We start from the raw sequence: 19570 nt of genomic DNA, 5'->3' as shown, positions 1-19570 counted from the left end.
ACTGAACAAACCAGGGTGATGACCACTGCTCCACATAGATCCTCAGCTGATGCAGTGTGCAGCTCCACCACTAGATGGCGCCATGTCACACTTTCACCTGGATTTGATGAGAAGAGGTACAATTAACTGGATTCTGATACTCAAGAGTCCATAATTCAGAACTGCTTGGCTTTAAGGGAGGAAGCTGTAAATACCTCTACAACAAAACAACCAGCTGATTCGGGTTTTCTTCCCGAATTCAGTAAAAGTGCATCCATCTGGACCGAAATCTTCTCATTCAGGTGAGTTTAAAAAAAAAAACAAAAAAAAAAAAAAAAAAAAAGGGGGGTAGCGGCTCCTCTTCTGCAACTTGATGGCGACTCCCTCGACCAATCGCACTTGAAGCAATTGAAGCATTTCCTAATGGTTTCTTTATGTCTATTCTTGCTTGTGTTGTACGTCGCTTTGGGCAAAAGCGTCTGCTGAATAAAACTAGAATTGTAGCGTTATCTGTAACAAAATGCTGTGAAGAGCTCAGAACAGTTGAGAAATGTTACTCAAGTCAAACATGTTGTGGATTTCACTGGTTTCACCTTCAGCACACCTGAGAACCCCTCCCATCAGGTTTGCGTCGTCTGGTTTCTTTGGGCTTCGTGAAACGTGCCGTACAGATAAAGGCGTTATGATCAGGACGCCTGCTGGACCGGGGTCCGCTGCCTCTCTGTAAACCGCCGAGAGAGGGAAGTGGTGCGAGGGATAAACAATGCCTCCACCGTTTCACTCAACAGTTGCACAAAAGGATGTGCGAAGTTTGACTAATCGGCTTGGCCTTTAGATTGTGACGGGAGTGGAGTGTACCCATGAGAGGGAGCAAGGTGACAAAAGCTGGGTCAGAAATGTTTGTCCAAACCTCCCAGAGGAGGAACTGCAAACCGGTTTCAGCTGCTAGAGGCAGGTTTGAAAGCCAACAGTGCAAAGCGTGTGCTCTGCTCTGTGGAGGCAGGGAACCTGAGTGAGCTGCAGACAATGTGGAGGCATCTGTCTATCACCTAACACCATCTGGTGGTAGAAAGTGGTATTACAAGCCTGTGAAGGCTAGGAGTGACAGATTCTAAACTGGGTTTTACATCTCGACTAGCTCGTCAATTGAATTCTTTAAGCTAAATCTATAACAAACTAAACCCTTTAAAGTGAACGAAGAGGAAAATGGACACCAGAGACCACGATTGTTTTCAGATCCCATTTATTTGTAGTGCAAAAATAGAAGAAAACTACAAATGTTTCTGATTTGCCTCTGCTTCCTGTGAACTCCGGTTTGCTACGATCTACACGACCATGACAAAGAAACCCTTGAAACCAAACCCACTGTCCCCCATGCAAACGCACCGCAAACATAACACCATAAATATAGACTCAAACAGCCAAAAAAAAAAGAAAAAACAAAACGTGCATGCAACTGCAGGATGTTGGTCTCTGTAGATGATAACAACACTTCACAGGAAGTCCAAGGACAAAAAAAAAAGACAGCAGCTGTGATGTAACGGGACCGGCTATTAAAAAGGGAAGTGTGTCAGTAGTGATCGAAGGCAGACGTAGTGTTTTAATTTAAGTAGCCGTTTTTTTACCGTCAGCAGGAAATATTCCAGCATTCACGTTTCCTTCCAGTTAAGCTGAAGATGAGGAGTAGCAGCGGTAAACAGCCATTAGCTGAGTCATGAACGCGCTCACAATGAGTCCTCCTGTTTTCACCAGCAACTCTCAGGCTTTTAACTAAAGTGGTGAGTGCAATTACGTCGTACCCAACGCCACAAACCCTGCTTCAATCTCTGAGAAGAGGAGGGGGAAACAGTCTCAGAGTGATAATTATATCTATAGGCAACAAATGAGACACAAATCACCTACAGGAGGGGGCGGAGATCACCCAACACACACCTGCAGTGAGTTTTTCCAATCAAATCCAACTTTAACCCTGCAATTACTCAAACCCTCGGCTTCAGCCTGTCGGGGAGTTTTGAGATTTGTCTTCTGTGAGGCACTAAACAAACTCACCCTGCATGAAAGAAAGTGCTTGTCTTGTTTTTCGCACCGACATGATTTCATGTATGGAGAAAAACACCAGAGAAATGCAGCCTTTGTGAGCTCGGCAGAGGTCTTCGACGAGGTCCTTCATATTATTAAAAACTACCTAAAAGCTACAGGATCAAGAGTGATCATCTAATCTACACTCTGTGGTTTTTTAGCACCGACAGCAGCCTGCTCACGTCGCACCTGCTCCTTTAACAGATCTACTTCACATTGCATCTCAGCATTGAAAATAAAACATTAGAAACATTTAAAGGACAGCTTAAGGAAACTGGAGCGACTCCGACAGGCTCTTAAAAATAAAAAAATAAAAAGAAATCACCTTAAAAGGTGAGCCAGTCTCTCCTCCGGGCCGTGTTCGACTCCAGCCGAACTGGCTCCTCCTCGGCGCCAGGAGGCTTCTTGCTATCGTTACCGGCCAGCAGGGGGCAGCAGCATGAGACAGAAAAACCGAGGCGAAGGCGTGAAGGAGAGCGGGCCGGAGCCGCCGTGGCGTTCCGGGCGCCTCATCTCGGGTGGTGCCTCATCAGGCCTCGCGGGCGTTGGTGGACAGTCTCTGCTGGGCCAGGAAGGACATGGTCTGACCGGAGGAGCCGGTCCGCTTGCCCGACACCCTCTGATGCAGCGCCATGCCCTGAGAGGAGGAGGCGGCGGCGTGAGGTCGGCCGCCGCTCTGTGTGTGTTTGTGTGTGTGCGCGCACCCACCATGTTGTACCAGGCTGAGATGATGAGCTTCTCCTCCTGGTCGTGGCGGGCGCGGCTCTTCTCGTAGTCGTGCTGAGCAGAGGGCGAACAGAAGCCTCGGTGAAGTGAATCCAGGCCGATGAGCCACATCGTGACGCTCCTACCTCCAGATGCTGGATCCTCCTCTCCTTCTCCGTCAGCTGGTTCTTCAGAGCCTGGATGTCAGGCGCCGGCTGCTGTTTGGGATCCAGAGTCTTGATTACCTGCAATGATCACATGATTCAGGTTCTCTGAACAAAGTCAAAGTTTTCAATTTTAGTTCTTCAGTTACACAATGTCCCTTTAGTTCCTTTCATCAGGTTATCTTTTCACACTCTTCCAGGCTTGTATTGGTTCCTCTGCTTAAATTTCATGATTCTGGATGTTCTTGTGTCTGTTCAAAGTCATTTTCCTTCCATCAAGTAAAAAATTACCTATAAAGAACTAAACAAGTTCCCAAAAAAAGAAACCAAAACAAACCAGTTAAGGTCTGCTTGCATGAAAACAGCAGCTTATTTCCAGTAAACACAGAGGATGTGTCTGGGAGCATCAGAACAAAAACAACGGCTTTAAAACTCAATTTGATCTCCTGAGATCTTCATATGAAAAAAGGTCGTAAACCGCTCAGATGTTTCCTGGAAGAGGAGCCAAGATGAAACTGAGGTAGAGGAGTGTGTGAAGGTTCAAAACGGCTCAAAGAACACGAAAAGAGCTTCAGGCTGAGCGCCTCAGTCTGTATCGTCTCAACAGAGCGAGGAGGAGGGAAGCACCGCTGAGAGAAGGAATCCGTTTATTTAGAGGCAACCGGATGAAGCATGGCGGCGGCATCATCATGGTGCAAGGCTGCTCCTCTGCTCACAGCACTGGAGGCGTTGCATGTATCACACACACACACTGAAGTCTCACTATTCCCTGTGGGGACTGGAAGCTGCTAATGCCTCAGATTGGACAGTAACCGTTTGGAGCCGTGAAAAAGATGTGATCATTGTAAGCAGCACCGACTGAGACCACGAACGGCTTTGAACATGTTCTCAGTAATCGTCACCGATATTTGGTGCAGAAATGAACCGACGTCCTCATTTCACCCCTTTGGGTATTCAATATTTTTTTCTTTTCCTTCCCCGAGCCGGGCTCTGGCTGCCGTCCCTCCAGACGTGCGAGTCTGATGTGTAAAAACCGTCCTGCGCTCGTTTAACCTGCCGAGCGCCGCCGAGCGCCTGTTCCCTCGAGGTGGACTGACCGTTCTCGCCTTCTCCACGTAGCGCTTGTAGCGCTCCTCCATCTGCTTCATGTCCTCGTCCTTCTTCCGCAGGATCTCCTGGAGTTCATCTATTTTCTTGGCCACTGAGAGGAGATGAGAAACGCGTTCACGGCGCGTCTCAGCAGGGAGCGAGACGAAGAAATGCCGGCTGGAGCGTCTTACTGTTGCCGTCCACTTTGGGCTCCAGGTCGTCGATGACTTCTCGTTTCTTCTGGAGATCGGAGTGGGCCTCGTGGAGCTTCTCCCTGAACAGTCACACACACACACACACACACACACACACCCAGAGAGCGTCGGCTCGCTGCTGTTCGCAGCCCACGAGGATAAATAATGGGTGAACATGCAGAGGAGTGGAGGACTCACAAATGCTCCTCGAGCTTCTTCTTCAACAACGAGGACTTTCAAGAAAAAGAAAAAACACAGAAAAGGTCATGAAAGTGAGAACTCAACACTTTCAGAAAGACACAAACACACAGCAGGTCTCAGCAGTGAAAGTCGAAGCTCATCAGTCAAATCATGGGCCAGGTGGACAGAGGGAGGGCCGTACTTACGATAGCCTGATTTTGGCAGGGTTGGTCGGCGGGGGCAGGCGGAGAGAGACAGACAGAGAGGGGCAGGCGTTAACATGACTCACCACAGCAAACACGGGTTAAAGTCCCACACAGCGACCACAGCTCCTACCATTCCACTCCGCTCAGTGTGAGGAGCCGATGCATTGTTTCAGGACCAGCGCAGAGCTGGGAGACGCTGCCAATCGCTCTGATTCTGCCATGTTTTGGCTTTTCTTGTAAATGACGGAGGCTCTGATTTGACTTTCATCACTGTGTTTCCACTTCTCTTCCCGAAATCCAAAACAATGCATCGCCTGCACACTGCGTTTGGTCTCTGGAGAAAACTCTGCGACTCGGAACCCGAAAAGCCGAGTGTGTGCAGAGCAGGAAGGCGGCAGGCGGGTCTCTCCACTCACGTCCTCGTTGTTGGAGTGGTGCTCCTGCAGAGCCTTCTGCAGCTCCTCGATCTGACAGCGCAGCTCCGAGATCTGCTGCTGGTTCAGCCTGGGAGGACAGGTGGACAGCGAGGACATCAGAGGCGCTGTGGAGGACGAGGTGATTCCACACCGCGCACGGCAGCGGACTCGGTCAGACAATACCGTTTCACCATAAATTCTATTTTCACTCCGATTATCTTTCCTGGTTCAATGATTTGTTTTTAACTGCACTGCTTCCATCTTTCTCTTTTGGAGTGATCTACTTGACGTCCCAACTTTTTTGGACCGGGCCGTGTAACACCTGCTGTCGGCTGCCCGAGCGCTCGGCGCTGCGCTCTACTGAGCATGCTCACTCCACTCCTCTCCTCCTGTTGCTGAGGATGCTTCCCACACCCTGGGCCTGGTGTTGCAATGGACACACAAACACACACACACACACACAGTCCACCCACATGTCCACATGCCCACAAGGCATGTAAACACACACACACACACGCACGCAGTCAAGGGGACAATCTGGCTTTCTGCTGTCTGTCCTCCAGTCCGGCCCACACAGCTCCCAGCACACAGTCCAGAGGGCGAGTTGACATTTAGGCAGAACTCGCTCGCTCCCTCCCTGCCTCAGCCGAACGGGCAGGAACACACAGAACACACAGGAACACGCACCACGGCGGCGCTCCTACCTGTTCTGGGTTTCCAGGGTGTTCTTGCTGCGCTGCGCCTCCTCCAGCTCGGCCTGAGCGTCGGCCAGCTTCTGCCTGTAGGTCTCCTCCTGGACGCACAGCATCTTGTTCTCGCTCTGCAGACGAACCACCGTCTCCCTGAGCGGCGGCCACGAGACGGCGAGGTCAGAACGAGGGCCGGCAGGAAGTTCAACGCCAGAGAGCGGCCGCTGCATTCCGCCCGGCTACGCCCCGGCCCGACATGTGTCACCATCTCCAACACCAATCTCCATTTCTATTAATAAACTGTTCTGGTGACCGAATTCCAACAAAAGCGTCTATTGATAGCACAGAAGCTGTTCTGCCTCCATCTGATCACTGTGCGAACATTAATCTGCAAACAGCAGAACAAAAAACACTCGGAACAATAATAGACGTACTTAAGCTCAGTGGGCATGATCTCTGCGGCGAGGTTTCCCACTGCGGCGCCGTCGTCACAGAGGCCTCCTGCGGAGAGGAGACGAGGAAAACCGAGCGTCAGCTGGACTTTTCTCTGATTGCCAACGCTATTTTGGTTTCTGAGGTGAGAAACAAAAACCTGACATTTCTGAATTCTCTGCCTTTTCACTGGTATCATGACAACAAAGGCCTTTTCTTCAAAAGGACAAAATTCAGAACTGCGCAAATGAATCAGATCGGTTCAGCAAAAACAGCACGAAAATATCAGATTAGACTTTTTTCCTCATTTGAATCCTGATCATTCACAAATCCGCCGCACAACCGACACGTATCAGAAAGACCAACGAGGATTACAATTTACAGAAACACTCCAAAAAACCTGGGGATTTGCACCCATGTGATTAAGTTTGACGGCTTCAATTTGAAATATCCAAGTTCTGTCACAATTTTCTGATTTTTTTTTTTTTTTTTTTTTTTAAATCTTGCTCATTTGTCTCTGCTGCATTTACAATGAACTGAGTGAATCAATTATTTTTATTTACAACTAAGACAGAGGTCATCATTAGCTGCCCCAGATCCTTTTTAAAATTGATCATATAAAAAAAGTCATGCGCGTATAGCACAAAACAGAAAAATCACAAATGAACACCACTGCAAACTCCACAGGGAGCGAGAAAAACAAAAGATGCATCACAAGAAACAATAATAAAACATATCAACACAAGAAATCCATTCCAGATCGATGAGATCAACTCGGTTCAGCCTTCAGGAATTGTAACTGGACAACAGTTATTTGATTCTTAATGTTGATGGTTGACAGTTAATAATTCACCACTTCGGCTGAGTCCTCAAACTGTAGTTTGTTTCTTTGGCCACAGTGATGATTTTTATCAGGAAATAAGCATTCAGACCTACCATAAATAATTTGGAATTAAAGAACATGAGAACAGCAATTCCAAATAGAAGTTTACATGAAAAACGCATTTATTCGACTTTGTTTACTCTTAAAATCTGGAGGTTCAGAAGAGTTCCGACGTGACATTTACAGGAGGAAATACTCCACTTCCTGCTTCTTTATTTCCTCGAACTTTGAAGCTACAGCTTTGAAAAGATCTGCACTTTTATGCTTCCGCCCATCCACTCTTTTCACTATACGTATTAATATGCAATCATTATACATTCTGTAATTCTTCTAAGGCTGCTATTAAATCTCAGCTGGAGTCCAACTCTTGATTCGGGCGGCCATCTTGGAAAATGTGCGTCATGGCGGTGGTAGAAGGGAACCGGCAGAACGGGGGGATTAATTTAAAACAGAACGAATGTATTGAGGAATTTTTCAATTCAGCTTGAAAATCTGAACAAACAGCCGCTTGCTTCAGTTTTAAGCTTAATCCAGAATGATCATTTTTACAAGGTCATGTTTTTTTTTAATCTTTTTAAAAGTGGATTTGATTGTCACTCGTAATTACAGAGAAAACAAACCTCATGTAAACACAGCCACAGAATTGTCGAAGTGAAACAGACGCGTCGGTTTGCCGCCGGTCCATGCGTCCGTTGTTTAAATGAGAAACTCACCGGCTCCGCTGAGACACCTCTGCTGCACCTGAGCACAGCGCAGCTCGTCGTTCGTCTCCCGCAGAGTGTCCCGTTCCGAGATCAGACGCTGGAGGACGAGGCACAGGGGACAGCTTCAGCTTCAGCTCTGCTGAATGTTTCATCAAACTACTGGCGTCTGAACGTTTGTCAGAAACATGCATTTGTGGGATGAACAGCAGAACGGAATTTGGTTTAATTCTGAGGCCCTTCCTCACAGACACACACCGAGATTCACTTACTCTTCACGGCTACAACAAACCGATTCTCTCTACTCTCGATGCAGATCCTTCAATAGGAGAGATAATCAGGCTTTCTACTCGAAATTCATTGATAAACAGCTGAGCTGTGGGAAACCGAGAAGCGCCGAGAAAACCAGAATAAAATGAATTCCCTGAACAGAGCTGCAGGAATACAGAAGAAAAGCAGCAAACCGGCGGCTGAGGGAAGCATAAGGCTCTGATGTGAAGCATAATGTGTGTGAGAGTAATAACATCCCATCATATGCATTAAACAAACATCTCCGACGCTGCTGCCGTGAACCCAGCCGTGCTGCATGTGTGACATACACTCATTCTATATTTGAGCTTAAGACTAATCAGTAGAGATCAAACCCACGGATCTCATGGAGGGGTTTTCTGTGTCCAGAGCTGCGCAGGGAAAATGTAAATGCGCGCTCCGCATCGGTACGTTGTGCGCTCCTGAATCACTCCCACCAGTCGCCGAGGACATTCATCACCGCCGTCAGATCGCAGGAGGTGCTAGAATTAACACGAGATGTGGGAGTCCGCAGAAGAATAGTACAACATTCGCCTGGCAGCCGGCCCTTCCTGGAGCATCACAACAAATGCCGATCTGCACAACTTCGCTCGCCGCTCCCATCGGCCGTAACATTAAGACCACCGACCCACAGCACGGCTTCTCTCTTTACCGTGGTGATATTTTATTTTCAGGGACGTTGGAGAGAAAGAACATGTTGTTCTGCTGAACGGGCCGACGGGGTTCCCCGACTCACTTCCTTCTCCTTCAGCAGCGCGTCGTACTTGTCGTGCAGGTTCTTGTACTCGAACTGCCACTTCTCGGCCTTCATGGCCTCGGCGGAGTGCTTGCTGTGCAGCTCGTGGGCCTGCGGCGCAGAGAGAGGAGCGACGCCGCCGGTGAGCGAGGGCGCCGCTGAAGCGGCCCGGCGTTCCGCCACGCGCGCGCCAGCCGGACTGTGCTGAACATCACCTGGATGTCAACACCGGAACAAGCATCCCCCTCCTCCTCTCTTGCCTGTCTCTTGTAGGTGTCCAGCTGACTGCGGACGGCGTTGGCTCGCCGCAGCTCCTCCTCCAGCTCGCAGGTGCGCTGCATGTACACGGTGTTGCGCTCCTCCAGGAGGCGCACCTGCCGGCGCAGGTCTCCCAGGTCCTCCAGCTTCCTCTTGTACGTCTCCACCAGCGCCTCCAGCTGGTTCACCCGGTCGGACGAGTGCCTGGGGGGGAGGAGGAGGAGTGTGTGGGAGGCGTCGAGTGGCAGTACAGGAATACCATGTTTTTTTAGTTACACACACACATCCGTGTGGATATGTACTTAACTAGTGAGAACCGAACAACTCTGACGCAAGTCGGTGTCGATGCATGAAATTCATATTATCAACACAGATGTCGGAGAGAGGAGCTGAATGGACGTCTGTGTGTGGGCAGCGTGGGCCGCTTCTGCGAGAGCAAATTCATAATAGAACTACTGCCTAAAACCAAAGAGCTGCCGAGATTCAACTCTGTTTTATACTGTCAACAAATCCCCAGAAAGACGAACACTGCGTTAGTTTTGCTTTCAAAACTTCAATTTTCCACTTGGTGCACAGCTCTCTGCCCACTACGCTCTATTAAAAGAGACGTGTTTCTATTTTTAGAGCTTGTTCATGTTTCACAAACCGATACCGGAGGTTTTGCGCTTCGCAGGTGAAACGACGCTGATTTTTCCTGCAGCAGCTTGGAGATGAGGCTGCAGACGCCTTCATGCAGTTTCCCCCTCATCACAACGTTACAGCGAAGCCAAACACTTCGCTCTCAGACAAGCAGGAGCCTTGAAAACTTTATAACTGCTGGAGGAAACACACGCACACCGCAAGACAAAGGCTCAAATTCAAAATCCAAGACGAAACCGCCACTCCACTGTAATTTGACACCAGCCTCGTGTAACTAATAGCTCATATTTTACCCTTCGAAGGAAACAAGCCGACGGAAACATGCCATATTCCCTTAAACTGCTGGAAATCAGAACTTGTACTTGAAAATACACCAAAAAGCAAAGTTACCAGGTGTTTAAGCGTAACATTTACTCGACACACGGGGAAGAAAACATGACAAAGCGAAGTACTTCAAGTTAATTCTCTTTTGACTCTTTCCAATAGATGTCAATTGTAATTTCGTGAGAAGAAAAAAGCTTCCTCATTGTCCGGAAACATCTAATTACTCCCTCTTACATAACTGTCGCCATGTTCCTGCACACTGTGTGCGTTCAGTCTCGTCGGACACGGGCGGCGCTCGCTGATCAGACTCGGGCTCCACTGAGCACCGGTTAGCCGGATCAGTTGACTTCTCACAGGATTATCTGGTTTTATTCACAGCGAGCGCTGAGCTACTTACTCAGCGAGGCCGATAACAGGAGGCGAGTGTTTACAGTGAACGTATCTCACACTCCTCCGGAGAGGAAACTTCACTTCGGTTCTTCAGTCCTCACAAATTATGAATGAAGAAAAAAAAAAAACCACGCTGCAGAGCATGAAGAGAAACCCTCAGCGTTCATGTGATTCGACGCCCACCAAGTGTGACTTTCTGCAGTGTTTCCTGTGAAAACGCCGCGGCCTGCCGGTCCGGGCCTCACCTCAGGATATCCATCTCGTCCTTGAGGGCCTGCGCCTCCTGCGCCAGGCTGGTCAGCTCCTCGTTCCTCAGCTGCAGCTCGGTCACCTCCCGCTCCAGGATCTCGCCCCGCACCCGCAGGTCGTCCCGGCCGCTCTCCAGCCTGAGATTCACAGCGGCGTTACGTAACTGGGTGGAACTTACTGGGAAACCGAATGACTCAACAGGAGTCTTCAAGAATGACACTGCTGGAGCTGCTGCGACCGCGGTCAGTCAAGCAGAGTGTGTGTGTGTGTGTGTGTGCACCTGTAATTCTCCTCCTGGAGCTGCTCCATCTGACTCTGCAGCAGCAGCAGCTTCTTGCCGGTGATGGCGGTGGCGGAGGCGTCCAGGGACTCGCTGCGGCTCAGCTTCTCCTTCAGGGAGCGCGCCTCCGCCTGCAGCGACGACTTCTCCTCCAGAGCCACTGACAGCTGCAGGAGGGGGAGACAACAACGACAACAACACGTCACAAACGTCAAAAAATACCAGGACTCCGAGGCAGAGACGGGAGAAGTCTTCAGCGCTGACCCATCCTTTCTAAAAGACGCTGTTCAAAGCGAAGAGGTCCTTCACACACGCTCTGTCGGTGCTCTCATGCTCGGGTTAGTCAGCTGGTGCTCAGAGGGCTCCGGCAGACGGAGCGGCTCACTGGGGCAGTTGTTAGCGAGACCCTCAGGGCGGGATCCGCACCGTCGCCACATAAAGAGGCGAATGTGTGCGGCTCCCTGAGGCCTCTGCTCAGAACGCTCAAAGTTAGGACCGAAGTCTCGGATTCAAGCTGATGAGGCCGAGAGCAGTTTTTTTTAACGACGGAGAAAACAGAGGAGGCTTCCCTCCGGGACGCGGCTCCAGTTTGAAAACAGTAAAAACCCTTCGCTGAACTTTGAGGACAGATTGCAGGCTTCAGCGCCGGACCAGTAACAGTAAATAGCTTTCAAAACAACACAAATGACTAATCCTCAACGCGTGGGCCGGCCAAGTAAACAAACAGGTGGGCAGAGAGCAGTACAAATTATTGTTGGCTCCCGCTGCATCCCAAGGCAACGTGTCAGTTTTATCTTGATGTTATGCAACTATCGACTGGAGCGGAGCTTTCAAGGAAAGAAGAGAAAGAAAGAAGCTAAATTAGTCCCTTCACAGTCAGCGGTGCAAAAACAAGCCAAGGGAACACAAACAAAGTCTCCGGCGGGCTTAATCAATAAGAGCCAACGCACAAAAGCTACACACACACACACACACACTCAACAACAAGCTGCAAACAAAGCGCATCAGAACCGGGCCTCCATTAAACCTCCAGTCTGACCGGTCGACGCAGAAAAACACCGACTGGACCCTCAAACCAGCTCAACTCGTCACGTCAACTTCCAAGAACAAGACTCGACGACCAAGTCAGAAACACGAACTTCACAACCTGCTGCTGGGTTTCACGTCCTGACTGACTGCTTTTGGTAAAACGGTTCGGTTTTAATAACGTGCAAAAAAATTACTGGGTACGAAAAACAAAGGGTGAGGCTTCTGCTCCGACACGAGGAAGATCATTTATTTTCACAGACCTGTGTGGAAATCTACCAGCTCTAGTGTTAAAAACACACTCCGAGCGTGGGGAAGGATGTAAAACCCTTTAAATGAATAACCGGGTGTGGATTTGTTTTTCTGCACTGAACACATCAGGGCGAATTGAGAAATTACAGATGAACACTTCCTGAATCGATGCTTCTGTTCGTCCTCATAAAAGTTGAGAAAGTACTTGACGGCAGTTTAAAATTAATCTTCGATAAAGTTATTGATATTCAAAATCGTTTTTTTTTAATTAATAAACCCTACAGTCCAAAAAACATGTCCTACTCGTACTAAAAGACACGATTTAAACCAAATCTCTTGGCTCCAGGACTCGGTTAATGACTTGAGGGGAAACAGAAGTTATTTGCCGCAGATGCATCTTTAATCCGTTCACTTCCTGCTTCGTCACGTCTCTTGCAGCGTGTTTCAGTTTTATCTTTAGTGCAGCTGAACTCCAGACTTGGGGAAACCGTCGGTGGGGATTTGGAAAGTCGGAGATAACAGAGGAGGTCGGCAGTCTGCATGAGCTCCAAAGAGCAAAGGTTGGAACCAATCGTCTGTCCACACTGCAGCAACCACCGCCCGGAAGGGAAACGGGAATTTTTAAGACGACTGTGGCCATGAGTCTATGAAAGCCAAGGAGTGTGTAAAGTAACAGTTAGCACCACTAGCTAACATGAAAACAAGCAGAGTTTTATGAAGTGCAACACATGAAACATACACTTTCAGATTAAAAGCAAAGCAGCTGTTATGATTTCATTTCGTACTTAATCTTTTGATTCACCGATTCTTACCGACCTCAAGCAGAACATTCAGACAGATGCCAAGTTACACCTGCACTAATTCATCTTGTTGGCTTCTCCCCGAAAATTACAGCCAGAAACCATCTGATATATCACTGCTAACACCAGGGATGCTAAACAAATTTTAATTCAGGATCATCATAAAGCCTAATTTAGGTAAGTTTAGGTAATTCAGGTTGGAGAGGTAAAACAGAGCCACAATTACCTTTAAATTTAACTTTAAACTTTTTCTTTGTCGCGGTGCAGAGTGCATATGATGAAAAGTTAATTTCACACAAAACAAACAGTTACTGATAAAATGACAATTTCAACATAAATCCAATTTTAATTAAAAACTCCAAACTCCAGCTCTCCCTACCATCACCGATTTCTCAGATCTTTTTCTTGATTTTTACTCGTCTGTTTGCAATCGGCCGGATTGGAGCCTTCCGAGAGCCGGTTTTGGCCCACGGGCCTCATGTTTGACAGCTCTGGATTAAATCGAAGTCTGAATGCGCTGAAATCATCTGGAGTCACATGACTTGGTAATTCTTTCCTGCGTTCGCACCGGTGTGTTTTAGTATAAGAGGACGCTGCAGCACCGCCAGGCGGAGCGGTCCGAGTCTTCTGGGTTCATTGTGAATCTGGAGAGCAGACCAGACCGCAAACCGACCTGGTGCTGAAGGTCTCGGCAGCGCTGACTCAGGTCGTCCTTCTCGTCCGCCTCCTCACTCAGAAAATAATACTTCCTGGACTGCAGACGCACAGAGAGAGGAAGTCAGCTGCTGTTCGTGAACATTTACAGAGGAGGGAGTGAAGAGGAGTGCAGGGCCTGAACGGGGGGCGCCGGTCTCACCTGGTAGTCGAAGTCTCCGTAGGTGTCTGGACTTCCTGGTTCAGATGAAGGCTCCTTTGATAACAGCTTCAACAAAAGAGTCATTCAATGAAACCTGCTCAAATTACACTCATCTGCCAAAAGAGGGCTTATTTTCTCATTTGGACTACTTCCCCTGCCACAACATGGACCTCATTTTACCCACAATTCCGTGTCTTTACACTGTTCTTCCCCATTAAAGGCTTAACGACATATTCCTGAAATAGCAGCGATCACGGTTTGTGGGACGCCGTTCAGTCCAATGTTTACCCAGACTTCTTTGATTGTGAATTAGCCGTGACTAAGAGCCGGATTAGCTGGAAGCGGCGCGAGCCGAGAGGATCAGCGAGGAGGCTCACTCACCTCCTGAATGGCAGTCATCACGACGTGCTGGACAGATTCCTCCAGTGTCATTATCTGCTGGATTTGCTCTGTGTTTGGGAGAAGACGGAGCGGTGAGGCAGCAGCCAGAGACGGATCAGCACACAGACAGGGCTGGAAACCAACCCGGCACCACCTCGGGAGGCCACTGCTGCCACGGCGACCTGCTGCACCTCGCGCTCGGCCTTTAATCGAGCGATGCTCCGACAGGAACCACATGATTTGACTTTCAGTCTAATCCCGAGTTATTTTCACACATGGCCGCCTCCCGCTCTCCTCCTCACCTTGCTTCTTCTCGCAGCTGACGGCGCAGCCCAGCACCAGCTGCACCAGCTTCCCCAGCTCGGCGACGTCTCCCAGCTCCCCGATGAGGCTCACGTCAGGCAGGTGCTCGTCAGACACCTGGTGACCCAGGATCTGCGGAGGGAAAACGACCTCGCCGTTAGAGACCATCAGCAGCAAAGAAGACAAGCGTTCCTCCATGAGATGAAACCAGACCTGGACGCTTTATCTGAACCCTGCGGTTATTCGACTGTACAGCTGATGAGGATGCAGCTGCACCGTAACCATACTGCAGACGAGACGCGCTCCTTCTGCAGAGCTGAAAAAGTTAACTCAAAGTATCTCTCTCTGAGATGAACCTCGAAATCCGTTCGATCTAAACATCCGGTTAAATATCTATGGTCTTTATTGATTACAAACACGGCATTCACCTGTAACAGTCAGCACTCAGCCCTGCACGGCTTCATATTTATTATTATTTGCAGGGCTGCATGATATTTCAGTGTTATCGGTCTGATAAGTAAAACTGGTTCGATATAAACCGTTGATTTCTATTTCCGTCTAGTTATTGTGATGTGTGTTGATTTAAGTTGGGGAATGTGCAAAAGCAAGTTGTAGTTCTGCCACGGTTCCGATATTTTTGGTTTAGCAGTTTCATAAATTTCCACTGACTGCAGCATCTGTTCTCAACAAGTCTGAGTGAGAATGTCGTCAGCACATGATTTAATATTTCTGATTGATTCTATTTTAGTGATTTGAGTTGAAATTGATTGAAGTTATAAAACTTTGCAAAGTATTTTGATTTTTGATTTCTGCCAAAAAAAAACAACTAAGTTTTCATGAAGGTTCTTGCTAGAAGCTTTAAAGTTAGCCAAAAGCTACGGCTGTTCCTTAATTTGTTTCATATTTTGTATTTGAAGTTTTACAAAGTAAAGAAGGAGTTACTTTTACATATCCAGTGTTGACACTGTTCCCAGTATACAAAATAATCACAGAAACTTGTTATCAATATCGGCCACAATCACAATATTAATTGTGTTGTATTAATATTTTAACTTTAACGCTATTTATTCTGTGTGGAGCAATACGATAATTCCCTCTGGGATCAATAAATATTTCTACTGGATTCGAATATGAACAGCCTGAGAAAAGGGCAACAGTAGAGTGAAACGTTTGTTACTGAAAGAAAAACTGAATGAAACAAAACCTTTCCTCTGCCTTCACACACACTAGCGTGTGTGGCGCAGTGGTTACTGCTCTCACCTCACAGTAAAAATGTCACCGGTCCAAGAGACAAACTGAACCGAACAAGACAAATCCCCCTCAGTGGAGAGTCCGTGTCCATTTTCCAGCTTCTGCTGCCTCTGTTCCTTCACATCATCTAAGGTTTTTTTTTTTTTTTTTTTTTTGAGTTTGAAGGATTTGTATTCGATTAAATTGTTGTTGCATCTTTACGGAAACGGAGGTTATAGAAATAATAGAATCTTCTCACGTCGTGATAATATTCCAGCATGCTTTTCAGAATCTTCTTCAAGTTGCTGACCTGAAAGAAAGACAAACCCAGAATCACAACCTTGACGCTCATTTTTCAGCTGAATAAAGGACGTCTTGGCGGCGGTGGGAAGCCATGGGACAGTTTGTCATATCCTGCTGCTTCACAGATTACCTTGAGGCGCCAGTTGGCCTCGCTCTCCTCCTTGATCCTGCCCAGCCACGTCTCATTAAACCAAGAGGGGTCTCTGTTAATGAGAGCATGAGAAAACCTCCAGATAACAAGATTCACGGGCGGCCACGGGGCACTGGGGACTTTACTCTGTGCTCAGTGACATTTAGGCACAAAAAAAGCAACGTTCATTAAAGCTGCATGGCATGAGAGGGACGACGAAGAACAAACAATGTGACCTAAAAAGTAACGGAAAACAGAGTCTGCCTTAAAACATCTGGCAGAGGCTGGAGCTTATTATCATTAAAGTGGTTCTCTTCAGAATAATCTCTTCAAGAATCACTAAAACAAGGAAATATCTGCTCAGATAAACTCAGACTCCCAAATTTTGTTTCTGACTGGTTGAAATCCTGCATAAATATTGACTTTCTCAAACATACACAGAAAAGAACAAGTCTTGAATTCATTATCCAGAACAAATCAAAGACAAACTGGAAACCTACATTCTGTGCAGGACGTGTGCGATGGCCACTCCGCTGGTGAGCTCCTGCTTGCTGCTGCATGACGGCGCCTGAAACGTCTGCAGCTGAGAGACAGAAGACACACCAGGGGGTTATCAGACAGAACAGGGGTGAAGCTTCACCTTCCCAGTGGAAAAGCCTTCAGTTTAAACATTATTCCCCACATGGACCTAGCAAACGTCCCACTTTAAAGAAACCCAGAAACATCTTAACTTTCCCAGGCGACGGTTCATATCGATCATTATCGAGTCTCTGGACACAAAGCTCTACTATTCCTTTGCTTTCTGGCATGTTGTGAGTTTTGCATACAAAACCTTGAATTGGTTAATGATAAACCAATTGGTAATTATGATCATTTTGTGAATTAATTGCCATTAATTGCATGGGAACATAAGATTTTAATATAATTTTGAACTGTCATAGTTTGGTTAATATAAATACATGTTTTTCCATGTATACTCAAAAGAAACACTTTAAAGCTTAAATGTAAAGGTTATTCTGCAAAAAATGTTACCCGTGTGTTCCACTCACTTTGATAATGGGATGTATTTAGCTCTGAACTATATTTAGTTTGACACTGCTGGCCTCGATAGTCTAGATATAAACCATCAATGCTGAAGTTGTGCATCGCAAGTTGTATCTAAATATATTTTAATTTGGTTAAAGCTCAGCTTGAAAATGTTTGAAATTAGTGATGATGTAATTTCTTTCTTTTGGAATAACACACTTTAGACCAGGAGTGTCACACACATTTTAATTTCGGGGCTACATACAGCCCAATTTCACCTTGAGTGGGCTGGACCTATAAAATGGCACCACAATAACCTAGGAATTTTCACTTGAAAGTCTTTCTTTGTTGAGGAGCAGCATATTCATGACAAAGATGTCGATTTTCACAAAACCACACAATCACTACACTCTCCAGATACAGCCAACTGTAATGAAGCCATGGCTTTGAGCTTAGTTTGCTTGTCACAAGGAAGCTGATATCTCAGCTTGGGTGTCAGGGTCGTGTCTGCCGGTTCTGATCCGCAGGCCTTATGTTCGGCACCCCCGATCCAGGTCTTCCTCTAAGGAGTTTGCATGTTGTTTCCTGCAAATGTGGTTTCTCTGGTGTCCATCTGATCATGTGTGAGTTTGACCAGACCAGGCTGCTCTCCTTTTTCAGCCACCATCAACTAAATTCCCAGAAAACCGAACACGATGTTGACACTGTGGTTTAGACAGCTTCCACATCAGTGTTCCATACTTACAGGGGAACTGGGGCAACACCTGAAGCAACACTCGAGATAAACAGATATTTTCCGTTTTTAAACTCAATTCAGTGTCCGACGCTGCGGTTAATGAGGGCTGTCTCCTGCGCTGTGGGTTCTCCACAGCTGCAGCCTCAGTTCAGCTCTGAACGTCCATAAGGTGCCAAACAGGTGGATTCTCCTCTGCTAAAGTTCCCTTGTCGGTCGGATACCTCACATTACTCGCTAAGCCCCTCTCTGGCTTTAAGCTGCTTGTTTTTCCCGTCGTTAACTAAACTGACGCGACAGTCAGTCTGCTGGTGGAGGTGCAGCAAACTTCTAATGTTTACCCAGCTAGTTAGCTCACCTGGCTAACCAGTTAGCTGAAAAACTACTAAACATTCCTGTCTGCCAACACCTCACAGGTTAAATCACCCGTTTATCAATGGTTTGAGCCCATAACTTACAGAAAATAAAGCCGCGTTTCTTATTAATCAGCGAACACCTGCTGTCACCTGCTAGCCGGCGGCTAGCCCAGCTGGGGAAAGTTGCTAATAAGGGAAACTTACCCAGGTTAACAGGGAGTCACACAGCTCGGCTTTGTCCAGACTCATGGCGCCGTGCTCAGAGAAGCCCGCTGCGGCTCACACACGGAGGCGAAAGCTCTCGACTTCAAGTCCTGACCGCCCTGAAGTTTCTTTCCACGTCAGTCAGTCTCCGCCGGCCATGGCCTCCCGCAGCTCACCCGCTTCGCGTTTCGCCTCCTGTTATGCAAGCGGGCTTCCGTACGCGGAGCGTTTCCACGGAAACGAATGACCTCACCGGCACGCGTGTCTTCATTATAAAGTTAGAGCAATTAAGGTTTTATTGTCTTTTAACGACCATCATGTTACATAGATTCTGACTGTTTGGGTGTATTAAATGCAGTAATTAGTTTTTAACTTTTTCCTGTGATTTTTAAAAAAAAATAAATATCAGTTTAATAATGTTTGTTGACCCATTGCAGTCTTAAAAAGCATAATAAAACATTTCGTGTGTTGTGTGACCTACAGGCAGAGCTAATATACTTCGATGTTACGGAAGTGCAACATGTAAAATAACTATCCTCAGGTAAGCATTATGGTCCTTTAATTGAGCTGAATGGTGATTCTTTCAAGTTTTTAAAGATATAAAGAGATTAAACGATTGAAATAGAGGGTACTAACCAATGATACTAACACGTATAACTGGTGCGTCAAACATAAGGCCCGTGGGTCAAACCGGGCCACAAGAGACTCCAAACTGGGCTGCCAAACTGCCTTGCAAATTAAGAAAAATTTTCAAAGAAAAACAGATACTGAGTTCCCTTTTTTTCTTTTTCATTTTTTTACATTTAACTGTATTTTACACTAGAAGATACCACTGAAATTGGCTTCAAGTTGACATTGTAGTAATTTTCTGGAGTAATTATTTGGCTTTGTGAAAATATAGACAATTTCATCATATATACTCACAACCACCACGTCAAAAAACTTTGAGGTTCAAATTTAAAGGTTATTATGGGACTATTTCCCCAATATGGCCCACTGCTCCTGAACTAGAACGTGTCTGACACACCTGACCGATCACTGAAGGGTGGGATGTTTACTGACATGATC

At 47.1% G+C, this 19570-nt stretch overlaps 1 protein-coding gene across 1 annotated transcript; it reads right to left on the bottom strand.

Moving 5' to 3' along the window:
• Positions 1-1211: 1211 nt before the first annotated feature.
• hook2 (hook microtubule-tethering protein 2) lies at positions 1212-18547 on the bottom strand. Its single transcript, XM_030089411.1, has 23 exons — positions 18503-18547; positions 16684-16766; positions 16184-16256; positions 16010-16060; positions 14520-14652; positions 14218-14285; positions 13837-13902; positions 13654-13734; positions 10903-11069; positions 10619-10759; positions 9023-9224; positions 8763-8873; positions 7730-7817; positions 6136-6202; positions 5717-5854; positions 5013-5100; positions 4597-4602; positions 4409-4443; positions 4208-4290; positions 4025-4128; positions 2910-3008; positions 2767-2838; positions 1212-2695 (listed from the first exon to the last, which is right to left on the bottom strand). Exons 1-23 carry the CDS (start codon positions 18545-18547, stop codon positions 2588-2590), a joined length of 2109 nt encoding a protein of 702 aa, XP_029945271.1. The 3' UTR covers positions 1212-2587.
• Positions 18548-19570: the final 1023 nt, after the last annotated feature.

The sequence above is a fragment of the Salarias fasciatus genome, chromosome 4, assembly GCF_902148845.1.
Source record: "Salarias fasciatus chromosome 4, fSalaFa1.1, whole genome shotgun sequence".
NCBI lineage: Eukaryota > Metazoa > Chordata > Actinopteri > Blenniiformes > Blenniidae > Salarias > Salarias fasciatus.
This window is presented reverse-complemented; position numbering and strand designations above follow the sequence as displayed.